Source organism: Carcharhinus amblyrhynchos, chromosome 9 (genome assembly GCF_965287045.1).
Source record: "Carcharhinus amblyrhynchos chromosome 9, sCarAmb.v2.hapA, whole genome shotgun sequence".
Taxonomy (NCBI): domain Eukaryota; kingdom Metazoa; phylum Chordata; class Chondrichthyes; order Carcharhiniformes; family Carcharhinidae; genus Carcharhinus; species Carcharhinus amblyrhynchos.
The window spans coordinates 61,008,103-61,027,069 of NC_137332.1; the positions used below are offsets into that span (position 1 = coordinate 61,008,103).

The window sequence follows — 18,967 nt, forward strand, 5'->3', positions numbered from 1 at the left end:
GAATTTCTATCGGTTATAAATGGATCTATTGTCATTTTCTTGGATAATGTATACTAGTCCATGTGATCTGTTGAAACAATATCGAAAGGAAGTTAAGAAAGAAGCTAGGTGGCTGGCTTAAAAAAAGAGCTAGAAACAGAGGAGCTGGAGTGTGAAGGCAGTCAATTCACAAATGTAGACAGAAAAGAAACATGATTCTTGTGAAGCAGAAAATGTAAATCTTAAGAAGAGGTCAGTTCTCCATTTGACAGAAAAACAGACAGGAACGATAGCAAGTATTGTGCTAACAAGGCATAAAACCTGGAAAGTTGTGTGAATAGCTCAGATGTTAAGGAGAAAAGGATTTTCACAGTAACTACATTGCAATGTTAATGTAAGCCTAATTGTGACACTATAAATAAACTGAAAAAAAATTGGTGTTATCCTAGCAGTGCCCAAACTAGGGTGTTATTAATTGGTTGGTTGAAAAGGAACTCTGGAAAGCTACATCATCAGAGTTGTTGTGGCCCAAGGCAGATAGGGTTAGTGTCTTTCTGATGGTAATTGCACCTGTGATACTTGAATGTGAAAGCTGCTGTTGGATAGGAATCCTGATCATCTTGTATGAATGAAGAATAATATATTGTGGAATCATGTAGCTATGTACTGATACATTATTTGTGATGCGAATACTTATGGTTACATATGATGTTTATTTGTTGTATCAACTACTTGAAATAAAATTTACCTTTTATATTTGAGGTATTATTTGCTTCTTAATTCAGGTTTAATTTGAACATAAGAACATAAGAAATAGGAGCAGGAGTAGGCCAACTAGCCCTTCGAGCCTGCCCCGCCATTCAATAAGATCATGGCTGATCTGTCGTGGCTCAGTTCCACATTCCCGCCCTCTCCCCATAACCCTTAATCCCCTCTCTCATCAAAAACCCATCAACCCGCGTCTTAAAAATATTTAGCGAGGCAGCCTCCACCACTTCAACGGGCAGAGAATTCCAGAGATTCACCACCCTTTGAGTGAAGAAGTTCCTCCTCAACTCTGTTCTAAACCGCCCCCCCCCCTTTATCTTGAGGCTATGCCCCCTAGTCCTACTATCCTTTCTGAGCGGGAAGAGTCTCTCCACCTCTATCCTATCCATCCCATTCATCATCTTATACGTCTCAATGAGATCTCCCCTCATTCTTCTAAACTCTAACGAGTACAAGCCTAATCTATTCAGCCTCTCCTCATAGCTCAACCCCCTCAACTCCGGCATCAGCCTAGTAAACCTCCTCTGCACTCCCTCCAAGGCTAAAATATCCTTGCGTAAGTACGGCGCCCAAAACTGCACACAGTACTCCAGCTGCGGCCTCACCAATGCCCTATACAGCTGCAGCAAGACCTCCCTACTTTTATATTCAATCCCCCTCGCGATGAAAGCCAGCATCCCATTTGCCTTCCTGACCACCTGCTGCACCTGCAAGCTGGGTTTTTGCGACTCATGCACAAGGACACCGAGGTCCCTCTGCACCGTCGCGTCGGTTCTGATTTCAGGTTGAAGTAAAAGATATAAAAATTGAAATCTGGTTGGAATCATAATGCCCCAATTCAATAAGGGAGTCTGCAACTGGTGCAGTGCCTCAATTCCAGTTAGCCAAAAACTAGACATTTTAATAAATTACGATGTATCAATTTTAGTTGACATTAATTGAATAAAACAACTTATCAGGCCAATTTGGTTAGTTGCTTTGACATGGTGGGGAGCTGGACGAGTTATTGATGTCATGCATCATTTTATTTACCCCGCTTCAAGTGGTCCAGGCAGTCCTTAATCACACCCAACCCAGTTAGCATATCTGTACTTTGAATACAGCACAGCCATATATAATTTTTAAAAAAATTATTTCCCAATTAAGTATCTTTCTCAGATTTTAATAAAACTAAGTTTATTTCATGTGTCTATTTATAAATTAAGGTTCCAATATTTTTTCGTCCAAAAGGGACAAGATCTAAAATCTGATGTGGATTTGTTCCTGGGTTTGCCAGTTTTGAGATGTTGTATTTCCCTCTACTGGGCACTGCATGTCCCTTGTATCATAGAATCCTTCTAGCACAGAAGGAGGCCATTTGGCCCATTTAGTCTGCACCAACACTCCAAAGAGCATCTTACCCAGACCTAGGTCCCTGGTATTGTGAGGCAGCAGTTCTAACCACAGTGCCACTGTACCACCCTAGTATATTTTGTACTACAAAATGGATTTGACTTGTATTGAGAGCTTCATGTCTTAATATATTTTTGGTGGGGTGACTAGTAAAGATCTTTAGAGGTTGAGACTGGAATATTTGTCAGTAAAGGCTGTATCATAGTGGTCAATGCTCAGGCTTGGCAGGGGAGTTGGAACAAGGACCCAAGAACCAGAGTTTGTAACACTGTTAACAGCTGTTTCACTGAAGGTTTTCAAGACAAGGATCCTTTCTTTAATGGTTGTCTTAAGTGCAGAATTCCTACATTGTACCCATCACAAGTGATTTAGTTCTTCTGTCATGCATATATCTCACTTGCCGTCCAGAACAATGACGTTATTGTGGTTTTTGCCAAATTGACTGGAAAATACTGTTAATTTGTAAAATTGCATGTACAGAATATTGTTAAATGCTATGGTCCTATACCTGCATTATTCAAGAGTTGAATGAGAAGTTAATTGAAGGGTCTCCAGTATGTCCAACACTTTAACTTTTTGCTTCATCTTGTACTGGTGCCTGTATAAACAAAATTGGTTTCTGACTGGCAGCCAGAAAGCCTTTGATGTCCTCACATGGTTTTTGTATGATTGAATTATGTTGTGTAATTCCCCCTTTCATGACATGTGATGAAAATGGAAGATTTAAATGCATATTGAGGTTTTGCATGTTCATTTTCAGATTTATTTGTAAAGCAGTAATAGTGGGGAGTAGAACAAGTTCTTTTTTGCTTTTAATTCCAGATGTCTCGATCAGGCACTTCTAGATCTACCTGAGCATGGATTATATGTAGGGCAAAAGCCTCCTTGACACTGCTCTTTCAAGTACTTCTGGCCATATGAGTATACTTAGCAAACTCCACTATATTGTCCCTTTAAGAACTTTCAGCTTGAGAGCTATTTACAGAACCAAAACTTCCTTTCCTTCTGTCCCAACAAATATCTCCAATGTCACCATGTACCAAAATGATTTTTACCACATGGTATACCACTCAGCTATTGTTCAAATTGAAATTGTGAAATCCAAAGTCCAAATATTCCAATTAGTTTGACAGGCTGTGCTGTGTGTGTGTCCATTTTAATTTTTGGTGGATCTGAGATCCTGAATCCCAGGGGTGAAAGTGCAGTTGCCAACCTGGTGCGCCACACAGGCACGATACAAACTTGGAAAATATTCATTCACAACCACAACAAATATAAATTTGCAATTGTGTTTTATTCATATTTTTACTGACACTAACTTTGTCTTTTTGGAAATGGTCTCCATCAGATGCATTTTGTATTTCAATATTTGCACTGATATCTGTACAAATATATAGATTGGCATTATGCAGGAGGAATCAGTTCATGTACTAGGTAAAAAACCTGAGTGGAATTATCCTGTGATTTAAACAGCAACTAATATCATTGTCTTCCTTGTGCTTCTGTTGCAGCTGTTATTCCAGAGCAAGATGTAGTTGAAGCTCCTGCGGTGTTGAACGAGGAACATACACACCAGGAAATAAAAGGGCAGAAAATACTGGCAACACCAGCTGTTCGTAGACTTGCCATGGAGAACAATGTAGGTTTTGAAACAATCTCTTGATGGGCTGCCCTTGTTTGTCTAACATTCTCCTATTATCAGCCACTAAAAGGCTGATTCACATCTGTTGCTGAAGTAAAAAGACACACTTGTTTTTGAAAGGTTTTCCAGTTTCTAGAAAAGAACAGAAAGAAAGTTTTTGATTTACGGTTGTATATTAAATAATACAATGTTATTTGCTGTCAGTGCTCTTCTTTGTAAAAGAAAAATGACCCTACAGAAATATGTTAGCTTAATGCAAACGTTGCCATGGAGCTGAAAGACTTTAAATGCAGCAATGTCAGTGTTTGAGAAAATACCGCACGTAGAACAGATTTGAACAATAGTGCTTAGGTTCTTATTCAAAGAGTCCAGTTTATCTGATTTTTGTTTGAGGAGTTTTTGTACTGTAATCGAGGTGATTTACAAGTTATCATTGTTCACTTACAGTTCTCACTGCCATTAAATCTCCTGGCTTTATTCAGATTCTGTTGAATGGTGACGGTTTCTTGGTGTTTCATTGTAACATTAGCGGTTTGAGCTGTGGTTCAGCCTAGCTTTGTTAGAACAGAAAATTCTGGAAACATTTAGCAAGTCAGTCACAATCTGTAAAGGGAACGATATCACAGCCGTTACTCTTCCGGTGAAGAGTACACATCCTAAATGGCATAGAATCATAGAATGGTATAGCCCAACAAACCTGTGCTAGTTATTAGAGTTATTCAATTAGTCCCATTTCTTCACACTTTCCCCATATCTTGGCAATTTTTTCTTCTTTGAGAATTCATCCACTTCATTTTGAAGGTTGTTCTTGAATCTTTATTCGCCAGCCTATAAAGCAGTGCATTTCAAATCTTGCCTATTCTTTGCCTTGTCAGTTAACTCAGTTGGCTAGACAGCTGGTTTGTGATGCACACTGACGTCAACAATGCGGGATCAATTCCTGTGCCAGATGAGATTATTCATGAAGGCCTGCCTTCTCAGCCTTGACTCTGTCCTGAGGTGTGATGATCCTCAGATTAAGTTACCATCAGTCAGCTGTTCATCTCAAAAGGGAGAGCAGCCTCTGGTCATCTGGGACTATGGCAACTTTACCTCGTGTTGCTATCTATACCTGTTGGCCTCATGTAACCTCTGCTTCTTTGGCCAATCACTTCAAATCTGTGCCCTCTGATTATTGACCCTTTAGCCAGTGGATACTGTTTCAAGATTTTTAACATCTCTATCAAATTTCCTCTTAACCTTCTCTACTCTAGGGAGAATGATACCACTTTCTCCGGTCTAGCTATGTAACGGTAATCTCAGTATGCCTACAACCATTTGATCTGGACCATGACACCTTCACAGGTGCCCAGAATTGGACATAATACTCCAGCTGGGGCTAAACTGTTGTTTTAGCATAACTCCCTGGATTTTGTACTCCTTTCCTCTATTGATAAAGCTTGGGAGCCCATTTGGTCTATTAACCTTTTCCTTCACCTTCAAAGGTTTGTGCACAAACTGTTCTAAATGCCTGTCTTTGCATCGTCTTTAAAATTGTATTTATCATATATTGTTTCTCCTCATTTTTCCTCCCAAAGTTTATCACCGCTCATTGTAGAGTTGACTTTCATCTACTTAGTGTCCACCCATTCTACCAACCTGTCTTCTGTCTTATTGAAGTCTGTTGCTATCTTAACGGAAATCTAAGGATCCAGTAATGGTTCTCCCTGTCTCATCTACGTGCAGTATCACCCCAAAATTCAGCTCAGTTTTCACATCTATGAAGATGATATTCAGCTCTACCTCTGCTTCACAGCTGCTAAATTATCAAACTGCTAGTCCAACATCCAGAACCGCATGTTTCCTGCAATTAAATATTGTGAAGAGTGAAACCATCAGCCCCTGCTATGAGCTCCATCCCTGTCTCTGGCAACTAACCAAGATGAATCCCTTGATGTTATATTTGACCCCAAGCTGAATTTCTGAACATGTATCCATGTCATTACTAAGACTGCCTATTTCCATCTCTGTGACATCACCCAATTCCTCTCCTGGGATGTTTTATTATGTTGAAGGTGCTATGTAAAAATAGTTGTTCACTATTTAAGATACTTCCATGTTTTGTCATCTGCAAATTGTACCCTGTATCCTAAGCCATTCAGGTATATCAAAAACACCATCGGTCTTCATAGTGAGCCTTAAGGAATGACACTTCAGGTCTAAGAAACAGCCATTCACAGCAGTCTTTTGTTTTCTATCCTTTTTGTTTCCATGCCAACACTGCCCTTTCTATTGCATGGGCTTCAATTTTGCTATCAAGTCTTAACATATGGCAATTTAGCAGGCACCTGTAGAAAGTCTGTATTTATAGCATCAGCCACATGGCCCTCTTCCACTCTCTTCTTTAACTTAATCACAAAAACTCAGTCCGGTTGATCAAAAACAATTTGCCTATAACGTATATCCTTGTTGGTTTTCCTTTCTTTTTCCAAGTGGCTATAATATTTTTTCTCTCTCAGTTCCTCCACCAGCTAAGTTCAGTATGACTGACCTGTAGTTGCCAGATTTATCCCTCTCCCCTGTGCATAATATTTGCAGTCCTCCAATCTTTCGACACCACCCCGTATCCAAAAGATTGGAAGATTATGGCCAGCTCCTGTGCAATTCCTATTATTTTCCTTAACAACCTAGAATGCATGGGATAGAGCAACATCAAATTTGTGTCCCCCCCCTCTCTGACAGCAACTGTTAAAACACCACTGACTAGTTAGTATCTTTATAATCTGTTATATAGCTTAATTACAAATATTTGATGCAGTATGTTCTTTATTCAGATAAAACTGAGTGAAGTGGTTGGCACTGGAAAAGATGGACGAATCCTCAAAGAAGATATACTAAACTACTTGGCTAAACAAACTGGGGCCATTTTACCACCATCACCTGAAATTAGTCCACCTCCACCAGAACCAGTTCTATCTAAGCCTAAAGGGGCACCACCTGTTTCTAAACCAATAACTCCAACTTTGGAATTTACTGGAAAAGATAGAACTGAACCAGTTAAAGGTAACGTATTTGTGAATGTTTCAAATTTACATAAATTTTTAAAAAGCAAGTGATCTGGATTGGTGTTTAACACAATACATTGAAATACCAGTACACTATGTACAAAGGTGAATAAGTATCAAAATTTTCTGTACAGGGATTTCTCAATCTCCACACTGCTAATACTCAAAGCTGCAGTTGACAATTTGGTTGTGAGTTCCTTCTCTTTCCCATTTCTTCTGGATAGAAAGGTCAGAAGATAATCCATCACGAGCTGCTGTGACAGGTTTTCAAGCAGGCAGTTCCAGAACGATGAGGTGTTCGTCCTGCAGAGTAATGGATGGGCATATAAAAATTGTAACGTGATGAGCAGAAAGATGCAAGATATTTTGAAAGATTCTGTTCGGCTGAAGGCAACACTCCATGTAAATCAATCTCAGCCCTAAAAATTACAAATGTTCCAGTTATAGTTTTTTTTCAAGTAAATTTATATGAATAACTAAATTAGTGCAATTATCTAATTTTTAAATATTCTGTATTTGAAACCTTGCAAAGCATAATAGCCAGGAAATAGCTTGGACATTTTTTGACTGCAGGGATCCAGAAGGCTATGGTGAAGACCATGTCCGCTGCCCTGAAAATTCCTCATTTTGGCTACTGTGATGAAGTGGATTTAACTCGTCTTGTGAAGCTACGGAGAGAACTCAAAGCTGTGACTGAAGACCGAGGGATCAAGCTCTCTTACTTGCCATTCTTTCTAAAGGTGGGAAGAACAAAAATAATCTTGAACTTTGAATTTTTGGTCAAAACTGAAACTTGCGTTTAAAACTTGTTCAAATTTTGCGTTCAAAAATAAATTGGGTATTTCTGAATTGCGTTTTGATCCACTGCATGGGACAATTTAATGAAAGCCTTCTGTTTAAGCAGAATAGCCACATGATGCATATAATTTGGCAAATGTATTTTTTTTTCTTTTGATTCCTTTTATTTTTGCATTTTGTTTTTTTTATTTCTGTTATCTAAAGGCTTTCAATCCCATCTGTCAAGAGTTGATGCCCCTACATATGTTTGACAGCTGTGTATGTTGCCCACGGCATTGAGAATCTTGAGAATAGGAAAGGTCTCCATAGCATTCAATGATAAACTTTGATAATGACCATGCTCAACACATTTTCCTTAATAGCATGAGTAATTCCACATAAGATTTCAAACTTTAGCATGGTTGAAGAGGAAAATTATTAGTAGTAATGTTTGTGCTATCTGCATCAAAATATTTCAGTCAAACTGTTTGAAACCATTATAGACCTAGTGATGGATAAACTGGGGCAGCTGACTTTTCTTTAGGCTTTTAATGGACACATGAAAATGTGAAGTACAAACCATTCCATCTATCTTCAGCTTTTTTAAAAGCTGATTTATAAAATTAAGGAAATGTGAAGATGCATTGAATTTTTAATGCTTGATTTCAATAGGCAACATCTTTGGGCTTGCTACAACATCCTATCCTAAATGCTTCATTGGATGAGAACTGCCAGTTTATAACTTATAAGGTAAGGTAATGTTATAAGTGCATGAAATTTAAAAATAATTATTCAGAAGAACAGGAAGTTTCATTTGTGGATAACCTTAATATTAAGAAGCTTCAAAGTGTTTCAATGATTGCTCAATGTAAATGATTGCTGCTATTACATCTCTGACTTAGTTGGATTAATGTCACAAGATTTCGTTCAGTACAAAAAGAAACAAATTTCCCCTGAACAAAATTTGCTGAATTAAATTCCAGGCTCCCATCTGTATGTACTTTTTCAATATGTTCTATGTACTGCCTTGTTACACAAAGAAACAGTTTGTTGTAAATGTAGAACAGCAATGGGAAACAGTTCAAAGGTTTACTGTAGTACTTGGACAAATTCATCTGTATTCAGACTTGCAGCATTCACATAGAAGAACAAATTGTGATTTAATTTTTGAATCAGATAACATACTCCTTAAATAATTACTTAAACCAGGCCTTGTTGATGTGTTTTCTTTTAAAGTTAATGATTAAGTGTTCAGAAATAGTTTTGTGTCCATAGCTACTCTGTTTAACCTTTTGCTTAATGATCTACTGTTAATACCTGATCCATTGCACATACATGAAAATTAATGTGTATGTAAATACTTGAAGTTGGAATAGGAAAATGCAGTGAGTTAAATTCAACTGCTTTTAAGTTTCAGAATGTTAGAAAGTCCAAAAAAATTGTGCGTTTAATATTCTACTTGTGTCGTGCAATATCAGTGGGTTTACACTAGAATTCCATTCCTGTACATAAAGTACTTTTCTTTGTTTAGTCTTTTTATTTTAAATGCAGTACTCTGTGTATCTATGTCATCACCTGTACAGGTTGAGAGGGAGTCCAGTTCACGCATATGGATTGAGTTTACCTATACTACTAAGGAAGTGCAACATTGCTTTTTTTAATTTAAAAAAGTAAATTCATTTTAATGTAATTTTAAAAAACTGCCTTCATAAATCTGAAATTAACTTTTTCTAATCAGTGCCCTAAGTGACCAGCAGCCAATGGTTAAAATTGAGGACTAAAAGATTAATTTAAATATTATGTATTTTTGGCAATCACAACTTTCTGGATAGAACTGCTTGCTGGAATATGAGTGTAAATGTGGGCTCTGTCTGATTTTGGCATTTGGCCAGAGTATACCACAAGTGCTGTGGTTTATTGATGAGTCACACAATCATTGATTGTGTCTGTTGCTGCAGAACAGTCTGAATGTCAGACCAGTGACCTACATTGATGAGAAGGGCCCTTTTGCCCTTTGTTTCTGTGAGTACTATTCCCCGTAAGGTCTGAAGGTTATACCTGGTTATCTCATACTATAGAAGCTAGGGATTAACAATTGTTATATCCCAATAAAGACCAATAACTTGAAAAGGAAAGAATACCTAAACAACACTGGAAGGAATCAAGGGACAAGGATTTCACTTTATAAAAATTACACACAGGCAATCAAATCAAAAATCAATGTAAAATTGAAGGCAATGGTACGTCACTTGAAAAGACAAATTTCACTTTAAATAGTTAATACAACAAAGATATACCTTGTCTAATTACAAGCACACGCATCACTTCACACACAAATGTGGCACCACATAATATGAACTGTCCCAATTCAGTTCCTCCGTCTTTACTGATCTTAGCTGAGTGATGATAACTGCACCTAATGAATGTTGTGCAATTGTCCTCTGTACCAAGGGATGGAAAAGTGAAATAACACTGCTCATGAATAGTGTCCAGTGATTCCTACTAGAATGCGTATAGGTTGATATGTGAAAAGTGCATTGGCTCAGCTATGTTTTTCCCTCACCACAGCTCCAAAAATTTAAGTAGCGTGTCAAAGTATAAGAAGTTGGATAACACTCTCATTAGTGAGTTCTGAGGTTGATGGTACAACAGTTCTGATGTTGACAAAGCACTAAGCATCACTTAAATGGTTTATGGCACTCATTTATCAGATGTCAAGACAAATTCAAAGCAGCTGGCTAGGTGATACTTGTTACTAAGCACTAATAAACTGAAGAGCTGAAGTGTCCACACATACTTTGTAGAAACCAGCTCAGTACCAAGCTCCTCCCTATCTGTACAGGCCTACAACATCACTGGAGAAGGCACTAACTTAGGTAATGGTCACTATTTTCTGCTCTATTGATGTCACAGTTGTTACCAATGTGGAAACTGCCCTGAGTCATATTCCCACAGAGGGAGACTGCACCTCTTCCTAAAATGTTAATTCATCTTTCTCTTCTACATGTTGATGCACGTTTTGTGCATGTCCAGTTTTTAGTTTGTATTTCAGATCTCCAGCCAACCTGAGTTTTCTTCTTAAAATGGGAAGTACCCAAATGAACAGGAGTTACATATGGTGTTGCAAAATTTCACTCAGAATTTGGTCTGCTGTATAAATGCAACATGGTCATGTATTTGTCATATTTGAATAGGTAGATTCAGTGAGGTGCCATTTTATTCTTGGAATCACAAGTACCAGTCCCAGTTATAGCATTCAGTCCTGCAATGCAGCTGCTAACGTATGAGGGCCTGACACGAGGAAACAGAAATTATTGATCACAACTTTTGATGCTCAAATATTTTATATTAATAGCAAATTACTACCAGTGATGAACAAAATATTAGCAGCAGTAAGTTGAGTTACTTCTATTTCCTGTGTGTAATTTTGCAAATATTTAATCCTAATTCGTTTCTATCAATTGTATTTTTTGACCAGGCTTCCCACAACATTGGCATTGCTATGGATACGCAGCAAGGTCTGATTGTTCCAGTTGTTAAGAATATACAGCTTCTTACTGTCTTTGAGATTGCAGCAGAATTAAATCGGCTACAAACTTTGGGTTCTGCCAATCAGCTGGGGACAAATGATCTCACTGGAGGGACGTTCACTCTCTCCAATATTGGCTCGGTCAGTAAAATGCAGTTACATTACTGCAGTTTCCCATGTCTTTGTCCTTGGTTTGTTTTCTAATGATCCACCGCTTGATACTTAGGCCATATTTCTGTCAGATGTTAGAAGTACAAAAATGGATATTGTTTTTTGTAAGAACTGTAATTATAATTTCTCTTGGTCTTTGCATCTTCAGTTGCCATCAGATAATCTCTATCCTCAGTACAGTTTTCTCTAGTTGCACTGTGCTCCTATGTCATCTATGTGTAAAACAGTGTTATAAAAACAAAATACTGCAAATGCTGTAAATCTGGAAAAACAGACTCAGCATGTCTGGCAACATCTGTGAAGAGAGGAACAGAGTTAATGCTTAGAGTTTGTATGACTTCTTGAGAGTAAAACAGTGCAAAACTATTTGTCAAACAATTTGTTGGTCAAACAGCTGTAAAACAATGTTGGTCATTTGAATTCTGATCCAAATAAGGAACGATTCAAGGAGTGGATTCTGCAGTCTGTTACTGAGAATGTTTAAGACTAGTGCTTTGGAAAATATCGGTTTGCGAAGGGTACAGAGGTAAAAAGATAACATTTTAACTGCAGCAAACTGCTTTGTAAATCTAAATGGGACTAATGTAATTTCTCCAACTTGTTACTAAATTAAAACAATATTCTCTAGGCACTTCTATCTCTCGGATTTTGATCCAGAACTAGCCAAGAGGCTTACCAGCTATATTAGCCCTGACTAAAGTATGCCTAAAGCAGCATTAACCCATTTTCTAATTAGCAGTGTTCACCTAGGAACTCATAGTTCTGCACAAATAATATTAAATGTCTCCCTCAATCCACCTGGATGGTTGTTGTGAGAAATAAAACATTGAACTGATGCATTGGGGTGTTCTGCTGGGGTTAATGCTTGTGCGTAAAGTCTTATTTGTTCTGTTTCTGGCCTCCAATTACTATGAGCTGAGTGGAAAATGTTCCATTTGCTAGTCCTGAAGTTACTCACCTCAGAAAATAAAAATTTAACTGAAGATTTTTTAGTCAAAACATCCAAATGTATTAAATTTGTGCATTCTTTCTCGAACTTTTGCTAATGCTTGTTCAAAGCCAAGTTAGAAGCCTATCTTTTAACCCTAATATCAGAGTTGCTAATTTTCTCAAATGTTGGAGCAATACAAGCAGGGGTTGATATTTGTCTATTACTGCTGTTTCAAAAAAAAGGTACTTGTAAAGGATTTATATTTGCATTGATAAACGTTAGAAATTAGGTATAGTTTTAAGTGGGTTTAATTTAATGTTTCTGTGCCTGGAAGAGTAAAACCTATAGCTAAATTCATACTGGACAAAGGTGTTTGTATGTGTAAAGATTGGTTTCCATTCCAATTGTAATTCTATTGTGCTTAGCGAGGATTACAATATAACTAAACCAGCAATGGTTGCTTTGCAATTAGGACCTTCATAAGAGTGAAAAAAGCTCTTATGTTCTAGTTTCAGTTAAAATTGTGGGCAGTGGAGATAGGTAGTGCGAGAGAAGGTAGCTCGCACAGCTCTGCTAGAAGCAGTTGGTTTAGAAAGGGAACATCTCTCTCAGCTTTGCTATAAGAAAAACCATACCATGGAGTAATGGTTATCAAAAAGCAGCTAGATAAGGAATCTGGAGAAAGAAAGAGAATTTTCCAAGAAATCTGAGGTTAAAGGTCTTTCAACAGAAAACCATTCAGTACAGACGAAGCTGAGAGGAAGGCTGAGATGCCAGAAAGACATCTGAAGTGATTTTTAGGTTTGTGGTATTTTACTACAGCTTCTTGAACGCGAGTTGAAATAACTATGGAAATCATCGGCTGGGTATGGAAGTTTGTATAAAAGCAGTTTGGCAAAGAAGACCTAATAAGGTGTAAATCCTGGACTGAATTCACTGTTAAAAGTTGAGCGGCAGCATTGTTTATAAGTATCATTTGGTAAACTTGTCTGGATTTTGGAATGCAACCTGCCAACGGAAATCATTATTATGAGCAAAGGTTTTAAAGTATGTTTCAGGAGTGGAGTTTGAAACTCTCATGAGAAATCCACAAGACACTAACTTGGGTTCAGAATGGAGTGTGTGTAGTTGACCGCAGTCGATCTGTGTTTAAAAGTACTTTGTGTTAATGGAACTATTATAGTTTTAAGATGTATTTTGTAATCTGTGTTAATCTTAAAATGTGTATTTGTCAAGTTAAGGGTGTAGTGTATAATAATCCAACTTTTCATATTTAATGTTTTTTCTTAAAACTAATTAGATGTGACTCTGTTCCTCCACATTTTATAAAACCAAAGTAAAAGATATGGTCTTTTGAGCCAGGTTTCTATTCTGGGAACTTTCCATCCAGTTATAACATCAACTGGGATAATAACACTGAATGCTTTTGTTTATCATTTATACAGTGGAGGCTAATTTTGTTACATCTTCAGCATGGTAGGTGTAGTCAGCAGGAAAGCAGTGGATATACAGGAGGACATTAGCATCCCTGTATTGTCCTTTTGAAAACAATTAGCACTGTCATTGTCTCTTCAGTTTAAAAAGGATTACCAAATAATATAATCTTTTTTGAATGGTTACACACATATAATAAATATTATTTTTGTTTTTAGTCAGGCATGCATGGTAATGTGTTAATTTTATTACTGTCAGTTCCTTAACCCTATCTCATGTGGATTTTAGATTTGCAGGGATTGCACTTTGAATCCTATGATTCTTCATTCTCTCATAATGAGACTCTAGTTGCTGCACAGAGCTGCTTTCAGCTGACTGTTTTTCTTCTCCCTCTCCCTCAGACAAAACCAGGTTGGCATGTTGGGTAGGCCTCTCATTTGAGCTTTTAATCTCGAGTGAAATTTCAGTTACATAAAGCATAGAGTATTTTATGCTTTTTATTCCTCTAGACTCAGCTTCTGACCAGTTGCAATTTAAATCTTGATACAGTTTATTATCGTTGTATTGTTTAGAATTTCACTGTTGTAATCAGGTCTATCTTGGTTAACCTATTTAGTGTTCCTCATAATGGCTTAGTACAATGTTGGCTTTCCTGCTCACAAGCTAAAAATAAATGTGGTGACAATGTTACAAGGTGATAAAACTCGCATTTGAGTTCTAATGAATGTATACTGCCGGTCATTGCATCAACTTGTACATCATGTCATAGAGCTAGCTGTAGATGTTGATAGTACTGTACTCTCATAAGTAATACTGTATGTTGTATCTGTAGTGATAACATCAATGGGCATTTGCATGCAGTGTAATATTGACTCTTTGACAGTTGGAAAAACAGTTAATGCTCCACAGTTCAACACTCAATGCAATGTCTTTTATTTATTTCTGAACAAGATTTAGAATGTTGGTTGCTTCAGAGGACATTCATGTGTCATATCTGTCTGATTGTAGATCGGCGGCACCTATGCTAAACCTGTCATACTACCTCCAGAAGTAGCTATTGGAGCTATCGGAAAGATACAGGTGTGTAATTTAGTATGATCATTCTTGTGGTTTTAGGAATCTGTATGTTTACTCATATTTTCCTGCTACCTTATCCACATTTCTGATGGACTTGTTTAATGCTTTAGGTCCTGCCCCGATTTAATGATAAAGGTGAAGTGATCAAGGCTCACATCATGAACGTTAGCTGGTCAGCTGATCACCGGATTATTGATGGAGCCACAATGGCTCGCTTTTCAAATCTTTGGAAATCTTATTTGGAGAACCCTGCATCCATGCTGCTAGACCTAAAGTAAAGGCGGGTCATTGACAACAGCATACTACAACAAACCAGTTTCAAAGAAGAGAAATTAGTTTTATTTTGATGTGATTTATAAATGTTGCCACAATCTTCTCTTACGGTTTTGTATTCTGAAGCAGTCTAAAGCAGTTTATAATCGATAGAGATTAGGTTTTGGTTCTTTTGTTACATTAAGTGGTGGAAGGGATACGATACATGGAGGGGTGAAGTTTACACTGAACGTATGGTTAAAGGAACGGATTCTTCTCTATCTCCCCTTTGTTTAAACCACGTCATGTCCCCCATTCCCCCATGCACAAAAAACATTATGTTTAGGCCATTGTGGGAGTATGGCAATTTCAGCATCTAGTTTTAACTGCGGAAACACAGGCCATAATTCAATCAAAACAGTTTGCAGTCTAATTTATCACTGTGCCTTTAAGCACTAACATTTTTTAAGCTATGAGAATAAACATGTTTCTTCTGTTACATAATGGCTGCAGAAATTGTCCCTAATAATGTTTTACAACCAATTATGCAATGATAAAAATGTACAGAACTATAGCATGTTTATTAATTGGCACTGTTATAATGATACAGGCCTAGAATTATTAAATTTTAATGCAGAAATATCATTTGGTGCTCAAAGGGTTATGTAGTTTTATTAATGTGACAACATCCAGGTTCTGATTACATGAGGAACATTATATTCCAACACTAATTTAAAATCCAAAGATCATGTGCAGTATATAATTGCTCTGGTCTTTACAACATTGGTTTCAATAAATATTTACTGTGAAATAACATTTGAATCATTTTTGATCTTGCAGCAGACTTCATTTTGTTGCATTTTAAAAATAATGTAAATAAGCAGCACTTACTGAAAGAATTCTACTGTATTTGCTGGAAAATATTTGCATAGATGCTGTGTGTTTTTTGGAAGGGAAAATTTGAGTGTGAATTGTGATTTCCTTTGAATGTGACTTCTACTTTTACCAACTTTCCCTATTTCACTGATGTTCAGTCAGGGAGCAAAGTTCCTTTATTGTGCACAGAAGTTTGCATTAACAAGTGTCAGTGTTTTTGTTTCTATCTGTAACTTTTCAGTATAGAAGGCAAAACGCAATTAAAATGTAAATCATTTCATTTTGAGTAACAGATATAGATAATTTTGTTGTCAATTCTGCAACTAAATAGTTATTTTAATGCAACATACAAAAACTTTAAATTGCCACTGTTGTCTTAAAGACAGACAGAATGATTGCTAACTATTTATGGTATCCAAGTTTTATTCCACTTCATTCTAGAACTGTTTTTGAAGCTAAAATAATCTTTTCTCTTTGCCACTTTTTTCATCTGACTCCCATTTCCTGTTCTGGCTACAACTTTACTGTCATGTGCATTGTACTAAACTATATCTTCAAGAAGAGGAGGGAAAAGACTTGTCAGGAAATTCTCTCCTTTTTTTAATGTTCAATTGGATGTTTCTATCTAGAGCCTCATCACTATGTTTGAGATTTTGAACTGAGTTACTGAGAAATCCCCACAGCTTGAGTTGTTGTTTGATCAGTGTTGAGTACACAACTCTTGCTTCTGTTAACCCCAGAATGATGCATCACAGAAGGAATCTTCTCAGCTCATCCAGTCTGCTGGCTCTCTGAAAGTGCTGTCCAAATTAATTCAATCTCCTGCCCACTCACAACACTGCAGTTTTTTCCAAGCATTTCAATTTATTTTTGTAAGTTATTAAATTTCACCACCATTTCAGCTTGTACATTGCAGATCATACGCAACCTCTGTGATTTTATTTCTTTGTGTCTTCGGTCCTTTTGCCAGTTACTTTAAATATGTCCTCTGGTTGCAAACCCTTCTGTCACCTGGAAAGAGTTTCACATTGTTTACTCTATTAAACACTCCATGATGTTAAATAACTATCAAATCTCTCCTTAACCTTCTCTGTTCTGAGAACAACCCATGTATTGAGGCTTTCCATGTAACTGAAGCCTTTCATTCCTGATATTCTAGTAAATCTCCTCTGTACCCACTTAAAGATCTTGACATTTTTCCTGAAGTATGATGTCAAATATTGGCAGGAATCCTTCAGCTGAGGTCCAACCAGTGTTTTATAATGGTTCAGCTCGACTTCCTTGCTTTTGAATTTTCTCTGTTGGTAAAGTCAAGGACTTTAAGTTATCTATCTTCATTATTCCTACCAACTGGCACATGTTTTTTTAAAAATCCCATTTTTTTGGTAAAGGTATGTGCGTTAAAATCAGCTTTTAGTTATTTTACAAATTGCTTGGTTTACTCAGAAGCCTAAATAAACTCACCTTGCACCCATAACCAGGCTTGGTAACTGCAGGTTTATTTGGCAATTTTGGTGCTGCCTTCAGCATTCCTCTAATTGAGCTCCTCTGGGTGAGAAAACACTGCTCATTGTTCAAAGTTTCTGCTGAAGCTTTTGGGAGCCAAGGGGAGTGGGAAGATCCTGCTCAATCTAATTGAACTGTTAATTGCTCACACTGCTACTTATGATTCGAGTAAATAAATACTGAAAGCAACTTTGTTTTCAATAATATCAGAGTTTCCCAACATGAAATTTGTTCCATTCCTCTTCTAACCATAGTACCCTGAGCAGTTGAACACATTTCTCAACTGTAAAGCCTCTGGCAAGTATAGAATAACATGGGCAGTGGGGAGAATTATATAAATGCTCAAACTAAGAAGTTATGTGAGGTATTTTATTCATCTTTGTTCCACAAAAACTAATATATTAACTTTCTTTGTAATTGAGGAACCTGGATTTTCTGTAATTCATGATGTGGGTATTTCTGGCTGGATCATCATTTATTGCCTTCCCCTAATTACCCTTGAGAAAGTGGCAGTATGCTGCCGTCTTGAACCTGCTACAGTCCAGTTGTAGGTACAACCCACAGTGATATTCGGGAGTGAGTACCAGATTTTGACCCAGTGACAGTGAAGGAACAGCAATATATTTCCAAGTCAAGATCATGTGTGACCAGGATGGGAACTTGCAGGTGGTAGGGTTCCAATGCACTTACTGCCCTTGTCCTTCTAGGTGGTAAAATATCAAATAAAACACCTGGAAGAATACATTGAGTAATTAACAATTTAGTGCATAATTAAAAATCCAACTAAAAGCTTGCTTAAATATTAAATGGACCCTTGCTTAAATATTAAATGGATTGGTAGCATAGTGGATAGTGAAGATGATTATCTAGGATTGCAATGGGATCTTGATCAATCTGGCCAGTGGGCCAATGAATGGCAAATGGAGTTTAATTTTGATAAATTTGGTAGATCAAATCGGGGCAGGACCTACTCAGTTAATGATGGGGCATTGGGGAGAGTTATAGAACAATAGAGATCTAAGGGTACAGGTTCATAGCTCCTTGAAAGTGGGCAGGGTGGTGAAGAAGGCATTTGACATGCTTGGTTTCATTGGTCAGAACATTGATTACAGGAATTGGAATGTCTTGTTGAAGTTGTACAAGACATTAGTAAGACAACACATGGAATATCATGCACACCCTATTCTAGAAAGGATATTATTAAACTAGGAAGAGTGCAGAAAAGATTTACTAGGATGCTACTGGGACTTGATGGTTTGAGTTATAAGGAGAGGTTGAATAGAATGAGACTTTTTTTTCTCTGGAGCGTAGGAGGCTTAGGGGTGATCTTATAGAGGCTGATAAAATAATGAGGGGCATAGATTAGTTAGATAGTCAACATTTTTTTTCTCCAAAGGTAGGGGAGTCTAAAACTAGAGGGCATAGATTTCAGGTGAGAGAGGAGAAATCAAAAGGGCCCAGAGAGGCAAATTTTTCACTGATGGTGGTGATTGTCTGAAATGAGCTACCAGAGGCAGTAGTAGAGGCAGGTACAATTTTGTCTTTTAAAAAAACATTGAGACAGTTACAGGGGCCACATGGATATAGAT

The 18,967-nt window shown here is 37.2% G+C and overlaps 1 protein-coding gene across 1 annotated transcript in view; it reads left to right on the plus strand.

Annotated features, from left to right (window-relative positions):
• Positions 1-17,349, plus strand: part of dbt (dihydrolipoamide branched chain transacylase E2) — a 39,071-nt gene extending 21,722 nt beyond the window's left edge. The window contains exons 5-11 of the mRNA XM_080195812.1: positions 3,651-3,778; positions 6,595-6,823; positions 7,399-7,565; positions 8,275-8,352; positions 11,081-11,272; positions 14,676-14,747; positions 14,855-17,349. Of these exons, the coding sequence (XP_080051938.1) occupies positions 3,651-3,778; positions 6,595-6,823; positions 7,399-7,565; positions 8,275-8,352; positions 11,081-11,272; positions 14,676-14,747; positions 14,855-15,022 (1,034 nt within the window). The 3' untranslated portion in view covers positions 15,023-17,349. The remainder of the gene's footprint in view (positions 1-3,650; positions 3,779-6,594; positions 6,824-7,398; positions 7,566-8,274; positions 8,353-11,080; positions 11,273-14,675; positions 14,748-14,854) is intronic.
• Positions 17,350-18,967: the final 1,618 nt, after the last annotated feature.